At 46.6% G+C, this 22,526-nt stretch overlaps 1 protein-coding gene across 4 annotated transcripts in view; it reads left to right on the top strand.

Annotated features, from left to right (window-relative positions):
- Positions 1-20,678, top strand: part of LOC137536231 (membrane-spanning 4-domains subfamily A member 4D-like) — a 131,931-nt gene extending 111,253 nt beyond the window's left edge. For all 4 annotated transcript variants that reach the window (XM_068258354.1, XM_068258356.1, XM_068258353.1 and 1 more), the window contains one exon: positions 20,304-20,678. In XM_068258354.1, coding sequence (XP_068114455.1) covers positions 20,304-20,423 — 120 coding nt within the window. In that variant the 3' untranslated portion in view covers positions 20,424-20,678. The remainder of the gene's footprint in view (positions 1-20,303) is intronic.
- Positions 20,679-22,526: the final 1,848 nt, after the last annotated feature.

Genomic DNA, 22,526 nt, shown 5'->3' with positions numbered 1-22,526 from the left:
GAGCCTCCTTAGACCAATTGCAGGTGTCTGCCCCTTTCTTAGTGAGATCAGTGAGAGGGGACACAACAGAGGAAAATCCTTTATTACATTTTCTATAATAATTGGCGAAACCAAGAAATCTCTGGAGTGCATTTAGTCCTACAGGCTGAGGCCATTCCAGTACTGCAGAGACCTTTTCTGGTTCCATGATCAGCCCAGAGGTGGAAATGATGTACCCAAGAAAGGGTACCTCATTCACTTCAAAAATACATTTCTCAAGTTTGGCATAGAGGCTATTCTGATGGAGCTTCTGTAGGACAAACCTGACATGGTCACGGTGCTCAGCTAGATTTTTAAAGTAAATCAATATATCATCTAGATATACTAGAACAAATTGACCCAGAACTTCTCTAAAAATCTCGTTAACTAACTCTTGGAATATGGCGGGTGCATTGCACAACCCGAAGGGCATCACGAGATATTCCTAATGCCCGTCGGGCGTGTTGAATGCCGTATTCCATTCATCCCCCTTACGGATGCGAACAAGATTATATGCCCCCCATTAATCAAGTTTGGAAAAAATACTGGCATTAGTGATCTGTGAAAACAGGTCATCAATCAATGGAAGCGGGTAACGATTTTTTACAGTGATCTTGTTTAATTCCCTGTAATCTATACATGGCTGGGCGTAACCCACCATCCTTCTTTTGTACAAAAAAGAATCCTGTCCCTGCAGGGGACTTAGAAGGTCGTATAAATCCTTTGGCTAGATTCTCTTTAATGTAATCTTTCATGGCGATTTTTTCAGGACTTGTCAGGTTATAGAGGTGACCTCTGGGGGGCATAGTTCCAGGTCTTAACTCAATTGGACAATCAAAACTCCGATGTGGAGGAAGTTTATCCGCAGATTTAAGGCAAAAGACGTCAGAGAAATCTGCAAACTGAGGTGGCACACCCTCTACGTATATCTTGGTGGCACAGATCGCAACTCTCTCGAGACAATGATGATGACAATAAGGAGACCAGCTTAACAATTGTCCTGAGCTCCAGTCAATCTGAGGAGAGTGCTTGCGTAACCAAGGCATACCGAGAATTATAGTAGAGGTGGCCATTTTCAAAACGTAAAATTGAATCTCCTCCTTGTGTAACACCCCCACTGTGCAGGAAAGAGCGGGAGTCTGCGAGAGGGGGTGCCTGTCCTGTAAAGGGGAGTCATCCACTGCCGTGGCAACAATCTGTTTATCCAAGGGTATGATAGGGATCTCCCATTTTTGAACAAAGCCTGAATCAATAAAATTAGTGGCTGAGCCCGGGTCTATAAATGCTTGGGTAGCAAAGTTCTGCTCACCCCAAGTTATAGAACATGGCAACAATAATCTTTTATCGGATAGAGGTATAACTAGCTCGCCTAGGGTAGTACCTCTAGCTACACCTAGGCGGAGGAGTTTTCCGCCTTCTTTCCGCCTTCTTAGGACAGTTTTGCACCAGATGTCCCTTCTCAGCGCAGTACAAGCACTCTTTCCTGGTCTTTTCTACCTCAGACAGTTTTGAGTGATCGATCTGCATCAGTTTGTCTTGAGGAACAGGAGAAGGGACAGAGATGGGAAAGGTTCTAGTAGAGACCCTGGATCTACTCTGTTTCTGGTAGCGGATTCGGCGATCAATTTTGACTGCCAAAGAGATCGCTTCATCCACTGTTTTGGGCTCAAGGTGACTCAACATTACATCCGACACCGAATCAGAAAGCCCAGTCAGGAAACAATCCAAAAGCGCAAATTGTCCCCATCTAGCTGAGACTGCCCAGCTCCTAAACTCTGTGGCATAGGTCTCTACCGACTTATGACCCTGCCGGAGAGTCTTTAACTTCCTTTCTGCTGTGACCGCGATATCCGGATCATCATAAATTATGGCCATAGACTTAAAAAATTCCTGCACCGAGGATAGTGCTTCATGGCCCTCTGGCAGACTGTAAGCCCAGGTCTGTGAGTCCCCAGATAGTAGGGTTTTAATGAAAGTCACCCTCTGGCTCTCAGTCTCAGAACCTGATGATATAGGTCGCATCTCAAAGTATGATAAACAGCGATTCCTAAAATTGCTAAAATCAGACTTGTGACCTGAGAATTTCTCCGGGAGAGGCATTCTAGGTTCGACCACAGGAGGGGATTGCCCTGGTAATGTCGAGGCCTGGAGTAAACGTACCGCTTCAGACAATTGATTAATTTGTGTCTGTTGCGTATTGACCGTGGTAGTCAAGGCGTTCACGGCTGCGGTTAAGGCCTCGACTTGTGTACACAGAGCATCCATAGACATTTTGGTCTGCTGTTATGTAACAAGGTGTCAGCGAGAGCACAAATATCTGATTATGTGGTGATCTGCAGTATCACCACTAATGCAGATATATATATTGACAAATGCAATCAGTATCTTTCTGATAGTAGATCAGCGGAAGGCTCACTAGCTCAATCAGTACTTTAATAAGAGTGTGATCACAGGTGATTAATGCACCCCTGGCTGTAGGGACTATCACTAATAGAGTGGTCGCACAGGCAAAGTCGGTAAGGATCGGTCAGCAGCAGTACAGAATCGTCAGGCTAATCGTAGTCAAGAGTAAGCTGAGGTCGGCAACGGGTCGGGCAGATAAGGTACATATTCGGGAGGCACAAATCAGAGTCAAAGGTACAGGCAGAAAATCGGCAACAGATCAGATAGCTAAGTACAGAATCAGGAGGCAGAAATCAGAGTCAGAAATACAAGCAGAGGGTCATACACAGTAAATCAACAATAATAATGATTTATAATTATAGCTATCAAAGGTCTGAGCGCTAAAACGAAGGATTCGCAACAGCAGACAAGGAGCGACTGACCAGAAAGCCCTTAAATGCCTAAGATCACTCTCCAGACCCGCCCACCAGTCCAGCCAATCATACAGCTCCGCAGAGTCAGCTGACCCTTCTCCTCAATGCATAAAGGACCTGCCGCTGGGCGCGCGCATGCGTAGCCCTGACCTTATGTGCAGCCGACAGACCTGAGCGTGGCGTACCCCACGCCTGTGAGACGGTGACCGACGCCGGCTGTGATGTGGAAGCGGCAAAGCGCCGCTCTCCGCAACAGCGGCGTCCCCGCCGAGCGTGACAGATAGAATAGGCACGTGTAGCCTCATTTGATACAGGGTCGCAGGCCGCTTATGAATATAGTCTCGGATTTGTGATGCGCCAATCTGGGGCGGAGTCACACAGAGAATTAATAAATGTTACATTTTCTTGCTCTGAGTCTGGGGGCGGCAACCTGCTGATTAGAAGGGAACCCCGCCTTAAACACACCTACTTTCCAGGTAGTGACAGCCCAAAACTCAGGTCCTATAAAAGTGGGGCGTGAACAAACCCGCCCAGTTCTCCAAATTCCATCAACCAGGAAAGTCCATGCATGCGTTTAAGGAGAACCGACGCATGCTGTGTTCAAGGACTCTTAACATTAATGCCTACATTGAAACTGGACTCTTTTTCTTCATTCTCCAAATGGACTGCTCAGCCGTAACTAAGAGAGAACTTTCTGATTTTACCCCTTTTATGTTTAAGCTTTGTGTGTATATATTAATTGGTGTATATAACTGTATGTAATGCATTTTTGTTATTAAACGTTTTAAAAATCGTTTAGTGGTTATGACCTGTTGCTGAACATACACAATCGTACCCATTCTGCTGAAACCGCTACCCTGTGTTTAATCGAAGTGTACATTTATAACCCGTATGCGTGAATCTGGCTCAGATAGTCAGAGCTGACCCAGACAGATTCCTGCATACTGCAAAGGGTTAACAGAGCGTTCTCAAAGTATTAGCATAATTACAGTAGCGGGCTGTGTAACCCGCTTGGTGGCAGATCTTTGAATTGTATGTGTGTGGTGAATCCTTTGGCATCCGAATGCTCCCTCCACTAGTCAGTTCATCAAATAGTGAAGTCAGGTTTACGCTTCGTGATGAGCAAAATGACAGTGTGAGAGGATTTCTGACTATGACCTATTGACCCGCCCGCAGACGGGCCTTGCGGTCTGTGACACCCTGGACTACTGGGTGCGCAAGCTTGACCTGTGGCCAGAGCTGTCACAATTTGCCATCCAACTTCTGTCTTGCCCTGCCTCAAGCGTCCTGTCAGAAAGGACCTTCAGCACAGCTGGAGGCATTGTCAGTGAGAAGAGAACTGAAGTCGCTTAGGTCAAAAAATATGTTCAGTACCTCACCTTTATCAAAATGAATGAGGCATGGATCCGGAGGGCTACTGCCTGCCCGAAGACTAAGTCAGTCCCTACAAAGCATCTCTGCTTGCTGGCCGCTGCTGCTTGCCTCAAGACTAAGTCATTCCCCACACAACATCTCTGCCTGCATGCCGCTTGACTGCCTTCTCCACCACCACCAACAGGGTCCAGGACTCTAGGTGGATTCTGGAATTTTTAAGGCTGCTGCTAGCAGCGGCCGCTATAATAATTTTTCTGGTGCGTGTACATGCCTGCCTAATTTTTCTGGCTGCTCTGCGGTTGCAACAACAAACAAAAGGCATGTACATGTGTCAAGTCCCCTTTGTGATCATTACCTTGCCACAGTGAAGGGGCTTGCATATCACAATGAAGCAATGACTTACATGAGTGTGTTGGGGGGGGGGGGGGGCACAACCAAGATAATAAGGTTGTTGCTTCAGTGTGGACAGACCATATTTGATCAGCTGGACAGTCACTGTTCTGTCATTGAGCTACCTCAGCCCGACCATATGGGCTGGAAAGACGCCATCACCTGCACTCTCGCCAGTGGTGCTTGGATGTGGATTCGTGAGCACGAATTGTTGTGGATCACAACCATTTTTTTGCTATCTGCCGGTATTCGTCACCGTGGATCAATTTTCAATCACTAAAATTCGCTTCGGCAGACCGTGAATGCGAAAATCCGATCACATTCATGCTCGTGAAAATGGCACAGAAGCCATGGTTAGGTCGTGATTAGCGGAAGTAGGTGGAAGTGACTTCCCTGAGCCAATCACAGGCCCCCAGTCAAGCCCTAGCGACCAATCATAGGAGGGGAGGCTATGCCCTTCCCTCCTGTATATAAAGCGGCGGCCATCATATAAAGCTCAGTCCTTTCTAGACTCTGGTACTGAGAGGATCATCTCCAGGCCATTGTTGCTTCAGCAAGCATGTTTTCTGTGTCAAAACCCAACGTTTTTACTCCTAACAGTGCTCTTATATTGTACTTGTCAGTGATATTTAGGTAGCTGGCCAGTGAGTGATTACTTCAGTTAGCTGTAGTCAGTGTAGTCATAGTAGTGGGAGAGTGTACTGATTAGTGTGTTTAGTGAAGGCAGGCAGGTTCAGACTGATTGTACTGCTCACTTGTATTCAGCTCATTAGCCAGTCATACACTTCAGTTACTACTTACAGACAGTCACACTGTCAGTGCTGTTCATTCACTAAGTTTCATGAGTGACATTGTACTGCTCACTGCTCACTGGTATTATTCAGCTCATTACCCAGTGATACCCTTCAGTTACATTGTACTGCTCACTGCTCACTGGTATTATTCAGTTCATTTGGCAGTATTACCCTTCAGTTACGTTGTACTGTGCCCACTGGTATTATTCAGCTCATTAGCCAGTGATTCCTTTCAGTTACATTGTACTGCTCACTGCTCACTGGTATTATCCATGCTCATTAGCCAGTGATTCCCTTCAGTTACATTGTACTGCTCACTGGTATTATTCAGCTCATTAGCCAGTGATTCCCTTCAGTTACATTGTACTGTGCTCACTGCTAACTGGTATTATTCAGCTCATTTAGCAGTGATTCCCTTCAGTTACGTTGTACTGCTCACTGCTCACTGGTGTTATTCAGTTCATTAGCCAGTGATTCCCTTCAGTTACATTGTACTGCTTACTGCTCACTGGTATTAGTCATTTAATTTGGCAGTGATTCCCTTCAGTTACATTGTACTGTGCTCACTGGTATTATTCAGCTCATTAGCCAGTTATTCCCTTCAGTTACATTGTACTGCTCACTGGTATTATTCAGCTCATTAGCCAGTGATTCCCTTCAGTTACGTTGTACTGCTCACTGGTATCATTCAGCTCATTAGCCAGTGATTCCCTTCAGTTACGTTGTACTGCTCTGCTCACTGCTCACTGGTATTATTCAATTCATTTGGCAATGTGTAACGATTGTAATAATTTTTGGTGTAGCAACACAGATGTCTGATTATGTGGTGATCTGCAGAATCACCAATAATACGGACGCTATACCTGATTATGGGGTGATTCTGCAGAATCACCAGTAATGCAAGTATGGCTAACAGGAACACAGAGTGAGATGTGCTTGGTGCAACAGTAACTGATTAGTTTAATAAGACCTCACCAGAGGAGATGGTGGGTACTATCAGAAAAGCACCTCACCAGTGGCAAGGGCCCACTGGTGAGTAGAGAGGTCAGACAGGCTAGGTTCGGCAACTGAGAGGCAGATACAGTACAGAATCAGTAGGCAAAAGAGTAGTAGGTATTCAGGCAGAGGTTCAGCAACTAGATCAGATGGGCAGAGGTACAGAAACGTTAAGCAATAGCGGAGTCAGAAATAAGCCAGAGTCATACACAGAATATCAATAATAATACAATAAACAATAGTCCTAGTCTTGTGTAAAATCCCTGGTTTCCTCCCAGATCAAAGCACACCGGATACTAGTCTAAGGTCTGAGCGCTAACACGTATGTTTTCGCAACAGCAGACAGGTTGCGAGTGAATCGTGAAGGCTTAAAAAGGAGAGGAGACCTCACAGCCGCGCCCACTGCAATTAGCCAATCCTGAGCGGCTTGAGTCCCCTCTGACGTCAGCCGACCAGCGGGTCAGCTGACGCGCCTCCTCCCAGCATAAAGGTCCTGTCTACGCGCGCGGCCACGCGATACTGCAACCCTATGGGCCAAAGACAATTCCGTCCTCGGCGTGCTAGAAGCCGACAGAACGGAAAAACCCTCCGAGCAGGGAACTGAGGTGGCTGCGGAGACACCCTGTGTGCCCGCAGCCGCAGATGTTACAGTACCCCCCCCCCCTTGAGGCGTGGACTCCGGACACGGGCCACCAGGACTATCAGGATGCAACCTATGGAACTATTTTCTAAGTTCTTCCGCATGCATACGATGACAGGGAACCCAAGATCTCTCCTCAGGCCCATACCCCCTCCAATGAACCAGGTATTGTTTAGAGTTGCGCACAAACCGAGAATCCAAAATTTGTTCTATCTCATACTCGGGTTCCCCATCAATCACCACAGGGGGAGTGGGAGAGGAATCCACATGTACTGCAGGTTTTAAGAAGGACACATGAAATGTCTTAACCCCTTTCCAACTGGACGGAAGTGAAACAGCATATGTGACCTTATTAATTCTCTTGAAGACAGGGTACGGGCCTATATATCTAGGGCCCAATTTGGCAGAGAGCTACTTCAGAGCCAGATGTCGCGTAGACACCCACACCAGGTCCCCCGGAGCAAAGTTCCACTCCTCCGAACGTCTCCTGTCTGCCTGTTTTTTCTGGGTCACAAAAGCCTTCCTGAGATTTTTCTGAACCAAGGCCCAGATCTCTTTCAAAGTTCCCTGCCACTCTTCCAGTGCTGGGAAAGGAGATGCCACCACAGGCAAAGAAGAGAACTTAGGAGATCTCCCCGTCACAACCTGAAACGGAGAGAACCCCGAGGAGAAACTCCTCAAATTATTATGGGCAAACTCTGCAAGCGGCAAGAATTTGGCCCAATCAGTCTGGGCGTCTGCCACATAACGCCTCAGGAACTGTTCCAGGGACTGGTTAACCCTTTCTGTTTGCCCATTTGTCTGTGGGTGGTAGCCGGAGGAAAATGATAGGTTCATGCCCAGATGATTACAAAAGGCCCTCCAAAATTTGGAGACGAACTGGACTCCCCTATCTGACACCACATTCTCCGGGATACCATGTAAACGAAAAATGTGGTTGATGAAGAGCTCTGCCAGTTCTTGAGCAGAGGGGAGTCCATCCAAAGGAATGAAATGGGCCATTTTACTGAACCTATCGACTACCACCCATATTACAGTTTTTCCCTGAGACCTGGGCAGTTCCCCTATAAAGTCCATGGACAAGTGTGTCCATAGCTGATCTGGCACAGGTAGTGACTGTAAAGTGCCAACGGGAGCTTGTCTGGGGAGGGTTTGCTCCTGGCACAAATGGAACAGCCCCCCACAAAGTCCTTACAGTCAGATACAATGGAGGGCCACCAAACACATCTGTCCAATAACTCCTGTGTACGGGCAACACCAGGGTGACCTGCATTCTTATGGGAGTGAAACATATGAAGAATCTTACATCTTAATTGAAGAGGTACAAATAGAACTCCATCTGGTTTCCCTTCTGGGGCTTCCTGCTGATATGGGCTCAGCATAGTTGCCCAGTCCTTCCAGGCTTCAATATCAGTGGAACCAGAGGAGTGAGATGGTAACCCCTCCACTTGGACCTCGGTAGCTCCTACTGTGACTTTCTCCAAACAATGATGATGACAGTAGGAGGACCAGGCTAACAATTGTCTGGAACTCCAGTCAATCTGAGGGGAGTGTTTTCTAAGCCACGGCATACCGAGAATCACTGTGGAGGTAGACATCTCTAGAACCAAAAACTGTATCTGTTCTTTATGCAACACCCCCAACTGACACAACAATAACGGAGTCTGAGTGAGTGGTAATTTCCCTTGCAATGGTGATTCATCCATTGCAGTCACTATAATCTGATGTCACACAGGAAGGAGAGGAAAACCAAACTTAATGGCGAAGTCATATGCCATTACATTAACTGCAGAACCCGAGTCTACAAAGGCCTGGGTGGAATGGACTTGATCCTCCCAGGTAATAGAACACGGGAGCAGTACACGCTTATTCTTTAGAGGTAAGACTGGATCGCCTAGGGTAGTACCTCCAGCTACACCTAGGCAATGGAGTTTTCCGTCTTCCTGGGACAATTTGCTACGATATGCCCCTTCTCTGCACAATACAGGCAGAGTCTCTCGGTACGCCTCCTGTTCTTCTCAACCTCAGTGAGCTTGGACTGTCCAATTTGCATCGGCTTTTCTGGCGGAGGAGAGGGAGAAACAGGAGGAGAGAACATGCCAGAAGCAAGTCTCCCTGGCGTTCTGCCTCGAGTCTGCTTCTGGTATCGCACTCGGCGATCAATTTTAATTGCCAGGGAAATGGCCTCATCAACTAACTTAGGCTCAGGGTGACCTAACATAAGATCAGCCACTGCATCGGATAATCCTGACAAAAAACAATCTAATAATGCATACTGCCCCCATCTGGCTGACACCGCCCACCTTCTGAACTCAGCGGCATAATTTTCAACTGAGTTATGCCCCTGCCTGAGAGTCTTAAGCTTCCTCTCTGCCGTCATTGCTAAATCCGGTTCATCATATATAACTGCCATCGCTTTTAAAGAAGTCCTGAACAGAGGCCAAGGCCTCATGCCCATCAGGGAGACTGTAGGCCCAGGACTGCGAATCACCTGATAATAAGGTCTTTATCAGTGTGACTCTCTGGCTCTCTGTGCCTGAAGATACTGGGCGTAACTCAAAATAAGAAAGGCATCGGTGCTTAAAGTTTCTGAAGTCAGAGCGATGCCCTGAAAATTTTTCAGGAGGGACATCCTGGGCTCATTAACAGGAGGGGATGACACTTGTGCATTCGGACTTTTCAGACGATTAACTGACTCAAGCAATTGATCTATCTGGGCCTGCTGTATGTTAACCGGCTTGACGAGATCGGTAACGGTCGTGGTCAAAAGTTCAATCCAAATGCACAGTGTATCCATATTTTATTTGGTCTGCTGTTCTGTAACGATTGTAATAATTTTTGGTGTAGCAACACAGATGTCTGATTATGTGGTGATCTGCAGAATCACCAATAATATAGACGCTATACCTGATTATGTGGTGATCTGCAGAATCACCAATAATGCAAGTATGGCTAACAGGAACACAGAGTGAGATGTGCTTGGTGCAACAGTAACTGATTAGTTTAATGAGACCTCACCAGAGGAGCTGGTGGGTACTATCAGAAACAGTAACTGAGTAGATTTAACTAAACCTCACCAGAGGAGATGGTGGGTACTATCAGAAAAGCACCTCACCAGTGGCAAGGGCCCACTGGTGAGTATAGAGGTCAGACAGGCTAGATTCGGCAACTGAGAGGCATATACAGTACAGAATCAGTAGGCAAAAGAGTAGTAGGTATTCAGGCAGAGGTTCAGCAACTAGATCAGATGGGCAGAGGTACAGAAATGTTAAGCAATAGCGGAGTCAGAAATAAGCCAGAGTCATACACAGAGTATCAATAATAATACAATAAACAATAGTCCTAGTCTTGTGTGAAATCCCTGGTTTCCTCCCAGATCAAAGCACACCGGATACTAGTCTAAGGTCTGAGCGCTAACACGTATGTATTCGCAACAGCAGACAGGTTGCGAGTGAATCGTGAAGGCTTAAAAAGGAGAGGAGACCTCACAGCCGCGCCCACTGCAATTAGCCAATCCTGAGCGACTTGAGTCCCCTCTGACGTCAGCCGACCAGCGGGTCAGCTGACGCACCTCCTCCCAGCATAAAGGTCCTGTCTACGCGTGCGGCCGCGCGATACTGCAACCCTATGGGCCAAAGACAATTCCGTCCTCGGCGTGCTAGAAGCCGACGGAACGGAAAAACCTTCCGAGCAGGGAACTGAGGTGGCTGCGGAGACACCCTGTGTGCCCGCAGCCGCAGCTGCAGATGTTACAAATGTGCTGGTGCAGGGCAGGGATAGCAGTCCTGGCAAAATAATGGCGGCTGGGGATCCGCCATTGTGGAGCAACACTCTTCATCAGTCTGCGGAAGGGGGCACACTCCACAAGGGCAGCAGGAGCGCATTATTTTTAACCACAAACGGATCACTTGCAGGGAGCATCCGCTTCCTCTGCAACATTTCTGGCACAGAGGCCTGACGCTGGAACATTGGTGATTCAACCAACAAGGATGATGATGAGGAAGTGTTTGCCGGCGAGGTCGGCACTCCTCTACCAGCCTGGCATGCAGAGGACTTTGAAGTCGAATGGGACTGAGGCGCAGGTTGGATAGGGAAAGGACTCGGACGACTAGGAAAAAAAGAGGCGGGGCCTGTTGCTGCTGCTTTTACTCCACCCATCTTATTGTAATTTTTTACAACTTCAAACTCCCATTTGTGGTTGTTGCGCAGATGGCTTAGCAGCCCTGAAGTGCCGTACCCGGTGCCCGATTTACCTCTGCTCACTGATTTACGACACACACTACAGACTGCCCTGGATTCATCCTCTTCCGCATCAATAAAAAACTTCCATGCAGGGGACGTGCGTGCACGTCCAGCAGTGGTGCGACCTATTCTAGCACCTTGATGCTCGGCATTGGACTGGTGGCGGGTACTTACAGATGGGGAAGCAGGCTGCTGGCCAACCGTTTGTACAGGCTGCTGCTCACGCCTGCTACTGCCTAAACGAACAGGTGGCAAATACGTTTTATCACCCACCTCGTCATCATCATCATCATCATCACAAAATATCATCCAGTGCAATAAGTGAGTCTTCTGGACCCTCCACCTGGCCACCAAACACCTCTGTAGTTGACCGGTGTTGTTCGTGATGTTGACTGGTGGTGACACTGGATGAAGAAAACACAGTGGCACTGGCCAATGCCATTTCTGTCACCACAGAACCCACCACTTCTTGGGAGCTTGGTCCCATGGTCTCCTCCAATGCCTCATGCCAAACATTCTGCACATCTGTCTCAGCGATGGTGTGCTGTACTTGTGGACTCAGCGGAGTACTGGGAGGAAACAAGCTCGTCATCATCAACAGAAGAAGCAGCTGCGCTCGGGTTCTGGTCATGAGGAACCTGGCGGCCACTGCTGGTGGCGCTGCTGCAACTAGCTTCAAGTTCCTCCTGGGTAGAGGGTTGTGAATCCTGATGTACATAATCCACAACTGTCTTCGCCTCCTGCTCTGACAGAATTTTCCTGCGTGCTGCTGAGCCTGCTGCGAACACAGGGAAGACATTTCTGACCAGGGGGGAATGCTTCCTGCTGCTGCTGCTGCCACCCTCACCCTGATCACGTACTTGACGTGAACGTCCAAGACTCCATGTCCCTGCAGGAGTGGCCGGAATTTTCTGCTGCCTTCGGCTTCGCTCCATTTTTTGGGGGCCACAAACTTTATTGGGGAAGGGATACGTAGTGAGCAGAACAGAAAATAAGGGGGTGAAATAAAGAAAATCCAAAACACAAAATAAAGAAAACCCAAAAAAATAAATGAAAACAAAAAATAAATCACTACACTCACTCAGCTAATCAAACAAATCACTTACAGTTAGCTAACTCACTCTCACTCTGTCAAACAATAAGCCTGCGGCCTGGCTGGCTCTGCACTGCAGCAAGCGACTACTAACACACTACAATACAATCTCTCTACTAATATAGCTAGCTGACACTCTAACTCTCTCTCTCACAGCCACAGAGTCTTTAAAAAGACTTTTGATTTATACACAGTCTTGAAAAAGACTTTTGTTTTATGTAAAACAAGTATGGCTCTGCGTCTTTCTCTCCTCTCTCCACACTAGACTGAAACCCACAAGCTTCCTGCCTGCACGTCTCTCTATTATATACAAAATGGGTGGGATAGCTGCTGATAGGTAGCTAGGGAGCTGGTTGCTAAGGTAGGATTGGTTGGTTCTCATTAAGACTCTTATTGGTGCAGAAACTCAGTTTTGAAGGCAGAAATACACTGAGAACAGTGAGAAGCTTCTTCCTTGTGATTGGCTAACTTAAAATTTGCATTCCTGCAGAATTCCGCATATTTCCGCGGAATTCCGCATAAGTGCTATAGCAATTCCGTTCTGATGGCCGGAATCGGAACTGACCCAATTCCGGCCGGAATCGCGGAATTTAGATTTCCGCGGAATCCAGCGAGCATCCCTAGTGGTCTTTCCCAGATAATAGAACAAGGGAGTAGTAACCGTTTATCAGATAGAGGTAAAACTGGCTCGCCTAGGGTAGTACCTCTAGCTACACCTAGGCGGCAGAGTTTTCCGCCTTCTTAGGACAGTTCAGAGCTAAATGTCCCTTTTCCGCGCAGTATAGGCAGAGGCCTTCTTTACGCCTGTGGGATTTCTCCACCTCAGATAGTCTGGACTGACCGACCTGCATCGGTTCATCTGAAGGGGAAGCCGGAGGAGAAAAGGAGAACGGAACAGCTTTAACCGCAATTTTACCCCGGGACTGTTTTTGGTACCGGATGCGGCGATCGATCTTAACTGCCAGTGCAATGGCCTCATCCACTGATTTAGGTTCAGGGTGGCCGAACATTAAATCAGACACTGCGGCAAACAAACCGGTCATAAAGCAATCCAACAAAGCGAACTTTCCCCACCTAGCCGATACTGCCCACCTTCTGAGCTCAGCAGCATAGGTTTCTACCGTGTTATGCCCCTGCCGGAGGATCTTAAGTTTCCTCTCAGCGGTCACAGCGATATCCGGATCATCGTAAATAATCGCCATAGTATCAAAAAATTTCTCAATTGAGGTCAAGCCCTCGTGATCATTTGGAAGACTGTATGCCCAAGTCTGAGAGTCCCCAGATAATAGGGTCTTAATAAAAGTTACCCTTTGGCTCTCAGAACCTGAAGATACCGGTCTTAACTCGAAATATGAGACACAGATTTCTGAAGTTTCTAAAATCGGATTTATGCCCCGAGAATTTTTCGGGCATGGGCATTCTAGGCTCAGTAACTGGAGGGGACGGCACTGGTGCTACTGCAGTCTGGAGGATACGTACTGCCTCAGACAGCTGGGTGATCTGAGCCTGTTGAGCATTGACCGTCTCGGTTAAAGTATTCACCGATGTGGTCAATGCCGCAACTTGGTGGCACAGTGCGTCCATAGGCATCATGGTCTGCTGTTCTGCAACGATTGGTGTCAGCAAATACAAAGTTCTGATTATTTGATGATCTGCAGTATCACCAAAAAATGCAGATACTATATCTGATTATATGGTGATCTGCAGAATCACCAATAATACAAATATAGCAACATTCAGGAATGACCGTGACCTCAGTCACACTTTATTGCACTGTATGTAGTGATTGGTGCAACCAGTAAGTACTGATAGGTTTAACAAGACCTCACCAGAGGAGCTGGTGGGTACTAACAGTACGGAGATAAGGGCTCCCTGGTGAGAGTAGAGAGGTCAGACTAAATTGATTCGGCAACAGACAGGCAGATCAGGTACAATTGCAGGAGACAGAGGCAAAACGATAGACAGGCAAGGTTGGCAACTAGATCAGATGGGCAAAGGTACAGATTCAGGAGACAGAGACAGAATGGTATACAGGCAGGGTCGGCAACTAGGTCAGATGTGCAAAGGTACAGAAACACTGAGAGTAAGAGTAGTCAGAACGAGCCAGAGTCAAACACAGATAATCAACCGTAATAAAGCACAATCCTAAGCTGTGTGAAATCCCCGGTTTCCTCCCGGATCAATGCACACCGGATCTAACTGGGTCTGAGCGCTAGCACTAAATGATCGCAACAGCAGACAGGTTGCGAATGACTCCTCAGCTCTTTTGAAGCTGAGGAGTCCCTGAGGCACGCCCCCGCCGCCCAGCCAATCAGGAGCGGCCGGTGCTTCCTGTGACGTCAGCCGACCCTTCGGTCAGCTGACGCCTCTCCTCCTGGCATAAAGGTCGCGGCACGCCCTATTGCGACCCTGTGGGCTGTGGATAAACCCGTCTTCGGCGTGCTAGACGCCCGAGGCACGGGAGGCAGAGGAGGAGAGGCAGCCGCGGTGGTAGAGCTATCCGCCGCGGCTGCTAACTCCTTAATTATGACACACTGCAGTACTAACTACACAATAACACAGTAATCCTATTCCCTAACCTATACTGGGCTTGATTCACAAAGCGGTGCTAACTGTTAGCACGCCTGTGAAAACCCCCTTAGCACGTCTAAAGCAGCTTTTTGCGCGCAAAACTTTATGCGCGTAAAACTTTACGCGCGCACTGCACAGAGCGCTCCGCGCGAAGTGCCCATTAAATCCTATGGGACTTAGCGCGCGCATAGGACTTTGCACGTGTGAAACTTTGCGCGCAAAACTTTGTGCGTGATCTGATTGAGAAATCCGGTGCTAACCTACTTAGCACGTCTAAAGACTTTAGACGTGCTAAGTAGGTTAACACTGTTTTGTGAATCAAGCCCACTGTGGCTAATAGCAGGCCAGCAGCAGGCCTGGTCTGTGCACAGCACACACAGACACAGGACCTAACTAGCAGCTGCTGCAGCACAGGGTCTGACTATCACTGAATGAAATCAAGCTAGCTAACTAAAAAAACAATAGAACAATAGTGTAGTGAAGGTGTTTAGCAATGAAAAGCTTTAGGTTTATCACTGTATACAGCACTTGCTAGGCCAGCAGCAGCACTGGAGCATGTCTCTCAGTGAGCAGTCACACAAGCAAGGATGAGATTTCTCAACACGGCACCCATTCTTATATAAGCGGGGGTGGGAGGGGGGGGCTGGCCAGGGTTCCCTTCTGTAATTGGGTGCTAGGGCTTAGGCTGGGAGCCTTCTGATTGGCTCAATGAGGTCAGGAGGGGCTGGCCAGGGTTCCCCTCTGTGATTGGTTGCTAGGGCTTAAGCTGGGAGCCCTCTGATTGGCTCAATGACGTCATGGACGTCATCTCCTTAGTTACAGTATCTGGATTCGGATATCCGACCAGCTTCCGGATTTCAGATAGATATCCGAGTGCTATTGCACAGATATCCGGAATCCGAATCCAAGGTCGGATAGCTGAAAAAGTTTGGATTATCTGGGTAGTTCGGGTACCCGAATATTGGATGAGCAGCACTAGTCTCATAGTCCGAACAATACGGTATATGCATATGTATAATAATATAATACGTGCTCTGTACAGTTGAGTAGAAGATGTTGGCACTATATAAATACTAAATAATAACAATGTATAAAATGAGTAAAACGCACTATATATATATATATATATATATATATATATATATATATATATATATATATATATATATATATATATATATATATATATATATATATATATATATATATATATATATAATTTTTTTTTCTACATAGCCATCACATATAATAGATTATAAAAATCTAGCACACTTATTGTAACGATTGTGGGATATCTCCGTGGTCAGCGCACAAGATGTGCGCTGACACTGCGGAAGTCCTCCACAAGCGTGTCAAAATAATAGAACCCAGCTTTTGGTGCAAGCACCAGTAGAGGGGAATTCCCACCGGCAGATGGAGCTGTGGAGTGCAGAGGAATAAACCCTTTGCGCTGCCACAAATGCCAGATGGAAATTGTACGAAGAGAAGCAACACAAGGCTGTAACGATTGGCCATGCAGATCGTGGTCGTGACTGGAACCAGACTGGCAGATCTACGATCTTTGCATGGCAATCGTTTTGGTTTAAACAAACTGGCACATCACAATTGAAATACTGACGTCTGCACAACAGAGTAGAATAATGAATGTGTTTTATTTACAATAATGCAAGTGTACAAATGCAGATCACCATACACATACAATTGTATAATCCAACAACGCGTGGGACACCACAAATACCAGAACCCTGACTATCTATCTATCTATACAAATATATACAGCAACACACACAATATGAGAATATATACAATAATACAATATATACAGAGACGTCTCAGCACAATCAGCACACAGAAGAATAGTCAGACTAGCAAGGATCAATACCAGGAGTTCAGAATATAAGAACAGAGTTCAGGAGCACAGGAAGGTTGGCCAGAGTCACAACCCTGCAAGGAATCAAGCAAAATGACCTAGCAATGTGCTGCTAGGAAGTCCGACCTTAAATATGCAGCACATTGCTCAGGTGACTGACCAGAATCTTTTACAGTTCCATCTGCTGGTGAGCCGAGGAATTTCACTGCTCCCAGCAATATGAGAGCCATCTGCTGGTAGACAGCGGAAGTCCACCTCAAGTTCCTTAGTGCTGCCACCAGCAGGATGACACAGGCACAGATCATTACAAAGGCAAGATAGCCCCCAAAGAGAGAGAGAGCATAGAGACAGAATCAATGTGTGCCCACCAAACTAGTCGCCACCCAGCGACGGTGAACACACAACGGCGGAAACGAAGTGGGAACGCAATCGCAAGAATGGCGATTGCCAAATTTTGACACCAGACTGAGCAGGACAGAGCACGAGAGTAGCAAAGGCACAGCAAACAACAATCAGAGGATAAAGAAAATAACAAACGCTAGCTAAACGCGAACACCGCACTCATTCGCAACAGCGAACGCATTTAAGACACGATCACCGCGCGATAGGCACCCAGTGATAAGCGTGCCACCCTAACTAGCCACAAGTAACACAAATGAGCACAAACAGACAAGACAGACAAATGAGGTAGCCAGTAGCAACCGCTGCTCCAGCTTACACTCCAGGAACTCAGATCAGAAGGATCCACAGCCGCTACGGCTAGAGGCTAGTGCAATCCAAACAAGACAGACAGATGAGGTAGCCAGTAGAAACCGCTGCTCCAGCTTACACTCCAGGAACTCAGATCAGAAGGATCCACAGCCGCTACCACTAGAGGCTAGTGCGATCCAAACAAGACAGAGCGATTCGCTATCAACCGCCGCTGGCCACAGCGCAATCGCGACAAACAAGACAGTACAGAATAGGCAGTACAAATTATACACAAACTGACTGCACTAATTAGGAATGCAAGGAGTACTCCCCAAGAATTAACTATACTAAGATAGCAGTGGCTGACACTCCAGGTGAGTCCAGCAGGAACAAACCTCTATGAGCAGCAAAGGATTCTGGGATCACATGGTATTTATACTGCAAGCCTTCAAAGGATGCAGCCAGGCCGTTTGCATGACAAGTGTATGCAAATTGCTCAGCAGCAGAACAGGTCTGAAACTTGCAAAGCACAGACAGGTCTCTTTTCCAGAGACCTGCAGCCCTCAGACTTAAAGCGGAATATAACCCTGCATTTCAACTTTGCTCTAAAACATTATTTACAGTATATTATATGTAACCAGCATTTTTTTTTTTACTAGACCAGCATTGGAAGGGTTACACAGGGCTTTAAAGTCCCTAGAGATTTCTGCAGACGCATCCGAACTTGAGTTAGATACTTTTTGTTTACAAATATGTATCTAAGTGTTTATTGTGACTCATCTCTCTCACTGAGAAGGAGCTTGGAGGACAGCCAAAGAGTGTGTAACTGTTTATCAATAGATACATCTAACTAAATAGAATGTAACTATCTGAACGTCTGCACGAACTTAAAACCTCTGTGTTTAACCCTTCCAATGCTGGTCTAGTAAAAAAAAAATGCTTTTTGCATATAATATGCTGTAAATAATGTTTTAGAGCAAAGTTGAAATGCAGGGTTATATTCCGCTTTAAGGAATGGACAAACAGCCGTCTGCCCGTGCAGACCGCTAAGCAGATCGTTACACTTATCTTAGCTTAGAAGTTTCTGAATCACAGTTGAGCCGATGCAAAGTCTACAGAGTATTACCTTATGACTTCCACGGCGATGCAGCGGAGGCAGAACTCGTGGGAGTCAATCAGCAATGCAGGAATTTCATAGATGGGAGCACGTTGCTTCATGACGCACATGTGCGGACCAACGGGAATCCCAGGGAATCTCAGAGACGTACATCCAGCCCAGCAGGGAGTATGTCACTAATGGGGGTGGCGCTATGCATATGACCTCTGCAGCAGGGTCATATGGTTGTCATTTTCTGTGTTGTGGCGGGATGCAGCAGCAGCATTGCATCCACACCACAACACGAAAAAATAAAAAATAAAAATTGTAAAACTCGTCTCAAGAAAATACTGAGAATCCCCCATGAGGAGATGGACTAGACCTAAATTCAGCTTGGTCAGATACGTTCTTCTTACTGTAAGAGACAGTAACATAGGAGAAAAGTAATTGGTGGTGCATTTACTCTGGGAGAAATTAACTTCTTCTAAATGTATTTTTAAATTTTACAATTTTTCATGGCAGTGGCCCCTTAATATGTGATGTAATGGTTCCAGAGAAACTCTCTTTGGCGAGGTCAGTCACATGACACAGAGATATGTGTCTCAAGTATACAGTTGTCAGCAGAGTGAGAGTTTTTCTCTCTACAAGGAGCCATCACTTACTGTAACCCTTCTGGACCCTTTTGTGGGCAGAGTTGGCATTGTCTTTGCGAAGAAAGACAGGTTGAAGCCCCTCCCAACTGCTCCCTGGCCACCTCATGCATAGCTCTCAACTGTCCCTTTTTTGGAGGGGACAGTCCATATTTGGAAACCACTTCTCACTGTTTCTCTTTCTCCCTCATGTGTCCCTCTTTCTGATATACAGATTTATGACTTATTTGTACTGAAAAATGTTTAATTGGGATTGGCTTCAAACTTTATTCCCATCCATTGATATATTTCTTGATTTTAAATGTTAATATGAATAAAAACTGGTGATGATAGAAAAGACCAGTGTAGTTTAAATTCTAAAATTAAATCTTTGGCTTATGAATTTTTAGAGGTATGCCTGGCTGGGGGTGTGGCAGGAAGGGGGGGGGATTAGAGGTGTGGCAGGGGCGTGGTTAGAGGTGTTACAGGGGCATGTCTTAAAAGTTAGGTTAAAGGTAAAAGGTTAAAGTGCCTGTTTCTCATCTCAAACAGTTGGGAGGTATGCCTTACATGACTGATGATTGGATGGGGCAGAATTTAGACAGAAAACAGCTTTTTAGTTCAGCCAAACTATGGGCTTGATTCACAAAAGAGTGCTAACTGTTAGCATGGCCGGTTTCGCGTGAAGTTTTGCGCAAAACGATAACGTTTTCGCGCGCAAATGCGAATTTTCCCGCAAAATCAATAACGTTTCCACGCGAAAATTCGCGTTTGCGTGCAAAAACGTTATCGTTTCGTGCGAAAATTCGCAATTGCGCGCAACGTGAAAATTCACGCAAAAAGGCCGTGCTTACAGTTAGCACTCTTTAGTGAATCAAGCCCATTATCTGACATTAGGACAGGGAGTCAGCATGCCAAATTAAACCCTTCAGTTAATAAAAAAATAATACTGTAATTCAGAACTAGCTTGTGGCAACACACAAAGGCCAATGCATTGCAAATGATGATATATCACACACAGAATGCATTAAAACCACAAGTCCAAACTCTACCACTAATGTATTTTTTTTTTCTTTTTTTAAAGATATTTTTAATACAGAATGATGCTGTGATTCCCATGACTACTGGTGCAGCTCCGGCTTACTGTGTGCAAATGCCACCACCGCCACCATTATATCCAGTCAATGATGTCAAGGCTACATGAACCAATCCTTAAGGAGTACCTGTCACCTGCACATATCATGCCTCGTGTGGAAGTACAGCCTCTTCACAAAATAATCAATGACTTATCAATATTAGTCTTTAGCCTTATCACATGATCAGATGGTGAAATTCGGTGATTATTTCTGTCGCTATCAGGCTGCTTTCAGTGCTGAGCAGACAAGTTAATTTATGTTATGATTTTAGCTGATTGTAAGTAATCGTAAATGCAAATGACAAATAAAACACAGACACGGTGGATCTGATTTATTGAGATCAGTGCAAGGAAAACTGGAGCAAAAAATAAAGCAGTTATATACTGCCAACAATCAGAAGGTTTTTTTTTTCTTTGGATGAAGTGAGAAGGAAATGGAGGCTGTCATAATTTATCTCCTTTTAAAGAACAAGAGAGACCCAACCTAGAAATAAAAAACACATACTGTATATAAGTAGATAAATACTAGTTCTACTTGCATAACAGATGTATTCCATTGTCCACATTATGATTCCTGTGAGTTTTATAAAGGAAAAGCAGAGAAACCTATTCTAGACAGTTTCCATCTTGGTTACTAGAGTTGGGCCGAACGGTTCGCCTGCGAACAGTTCCATGCGAACTTCAGTGGTTCGCGTTCGCGTCCCGCAGGCGAAGTTTTGCGGAAGTTCGGTTCGCCCCATAATGCACCATGAGGGTCAACTTTGACCCTCTACATCACAGTCAGCAGGCCCAGTGTAGCCAATTAGGCTACACTAGCCCCTGGAGCCACTCCCCCCCCCTAATAAAAGGCAGGCAGCGGCGGCCATTAAGCTCACTCGTGTGCCTGCGTTAGTGAGAGTAGGGCGAGCTGCTGCAGACTGTCTCTCATAGGGAAAGATTAGTTTGGCTTAGCTTGTTCCTGGCTGCATACCTGTTCTGTTCAGTGAGCCCACCATACCTGTTCTGTTCAGTGAGCCCACTGGATACCTGCATACCTGTTCAGTGAACCTGCCACTGCATACCTGTTCTGTGAACCACTACTGCATACCTGTACTGTGAACCCACCACTGCATACCTGTTCAGTGAACCCACCACTGCATACCTGTTCAGTGAACCCACCACTGCATACCTGTTCAGTGAACCTGCCACTGCATACCTGTTCTGTTCAGTGAACCCGCCACTGTATACCTGTTCTGTTCAGTGAACCTGCCACTGTATACCTGTTCTGTTCAGTGAACCTGCCACTGCATACCTGTTCTGTTCAGTGAACCTGCCACTGTATACCTGTTCTGTTCAGTGAACCCGCCACTGCATACCTGTTGTGTTCAGTGAACCCTCCACTGTATACCTGTTCTGTTCAGTGAACCTGCCACTGTATACCTGTTCTGTTCACTGAACCCGCCACTGGATACCTGTTGTGTTCAGTGAACCCGCCACTGTATACCTGTTCTGTTCAGTGAACCCGCCACTGCATACCTGTTGTGTTCAGTGAACCCGCCACTGCATACCTGTTCAGTGAACCCGCCACTGTATACCTGTTCTGTTCAGTGAACCTGCCACTGCATACCTGTTGTGTTCAGTGAACCCGCCACTGCATACCTGTTCAGTGAACCCGCCACTGTATACCTGTTCTGTTCAGTGAACCTGCCACTGTATACCTGTTCTGTTCAGTGAACCCGCCACTGCATACCTGTTGTGTTCACTGAACCCGCCACTGCATACCTGTTGTGTTCAGTGAACCCGCCACTGCATACCTGTTCAGTGAACCCGCCACTGCATACCTGTTCAGTGAACCCGCCACTGCATACCTGTTCTGTTCAGTGAACCTGCCACTGTATACCTGTTCTGTTCAGTGAACCCGCCACTGCATACCTGTTGTGTTCAGTGAACCCGCCACTGCATACCTGTTCAGTGAACCCGCCACTGTATACCTGTTCTGTTCAGTGAACCTGCCACTGTATACCTGTTCTGTTCAGTGAACCCGCCACTGCATACCTGTTGTGTTCAGTGAACCCGCCACTGTATACCTGTTCTGTTCAGTGAACCCGCCACTGCATACCTGTACTGTTCAGTGAACCCGCCACTGCATACCTGTATTATTTAGTGAACCCGCCACTGCATACCTGTTCTGTG

The sequence above is a fragment of the Hyperolius riggenbachi genome, chromosome 10 (assembly GCF_040937935.1).
Source record: "Hyperolius riggenbachi isolate aHypRig1 chromosome 10, aHypRig1.pri, whole genome shotgun sequence".
Lineage (NCBI taxonomy): Eukaryota > Metazoa > Chordata > Amphibia > Anura > Hyperoliidae > Hyperolius > Hyperolius riggenbachi.
This window is presented reverse-complemented; position numbering and strand designations above follow the sequence as displayed.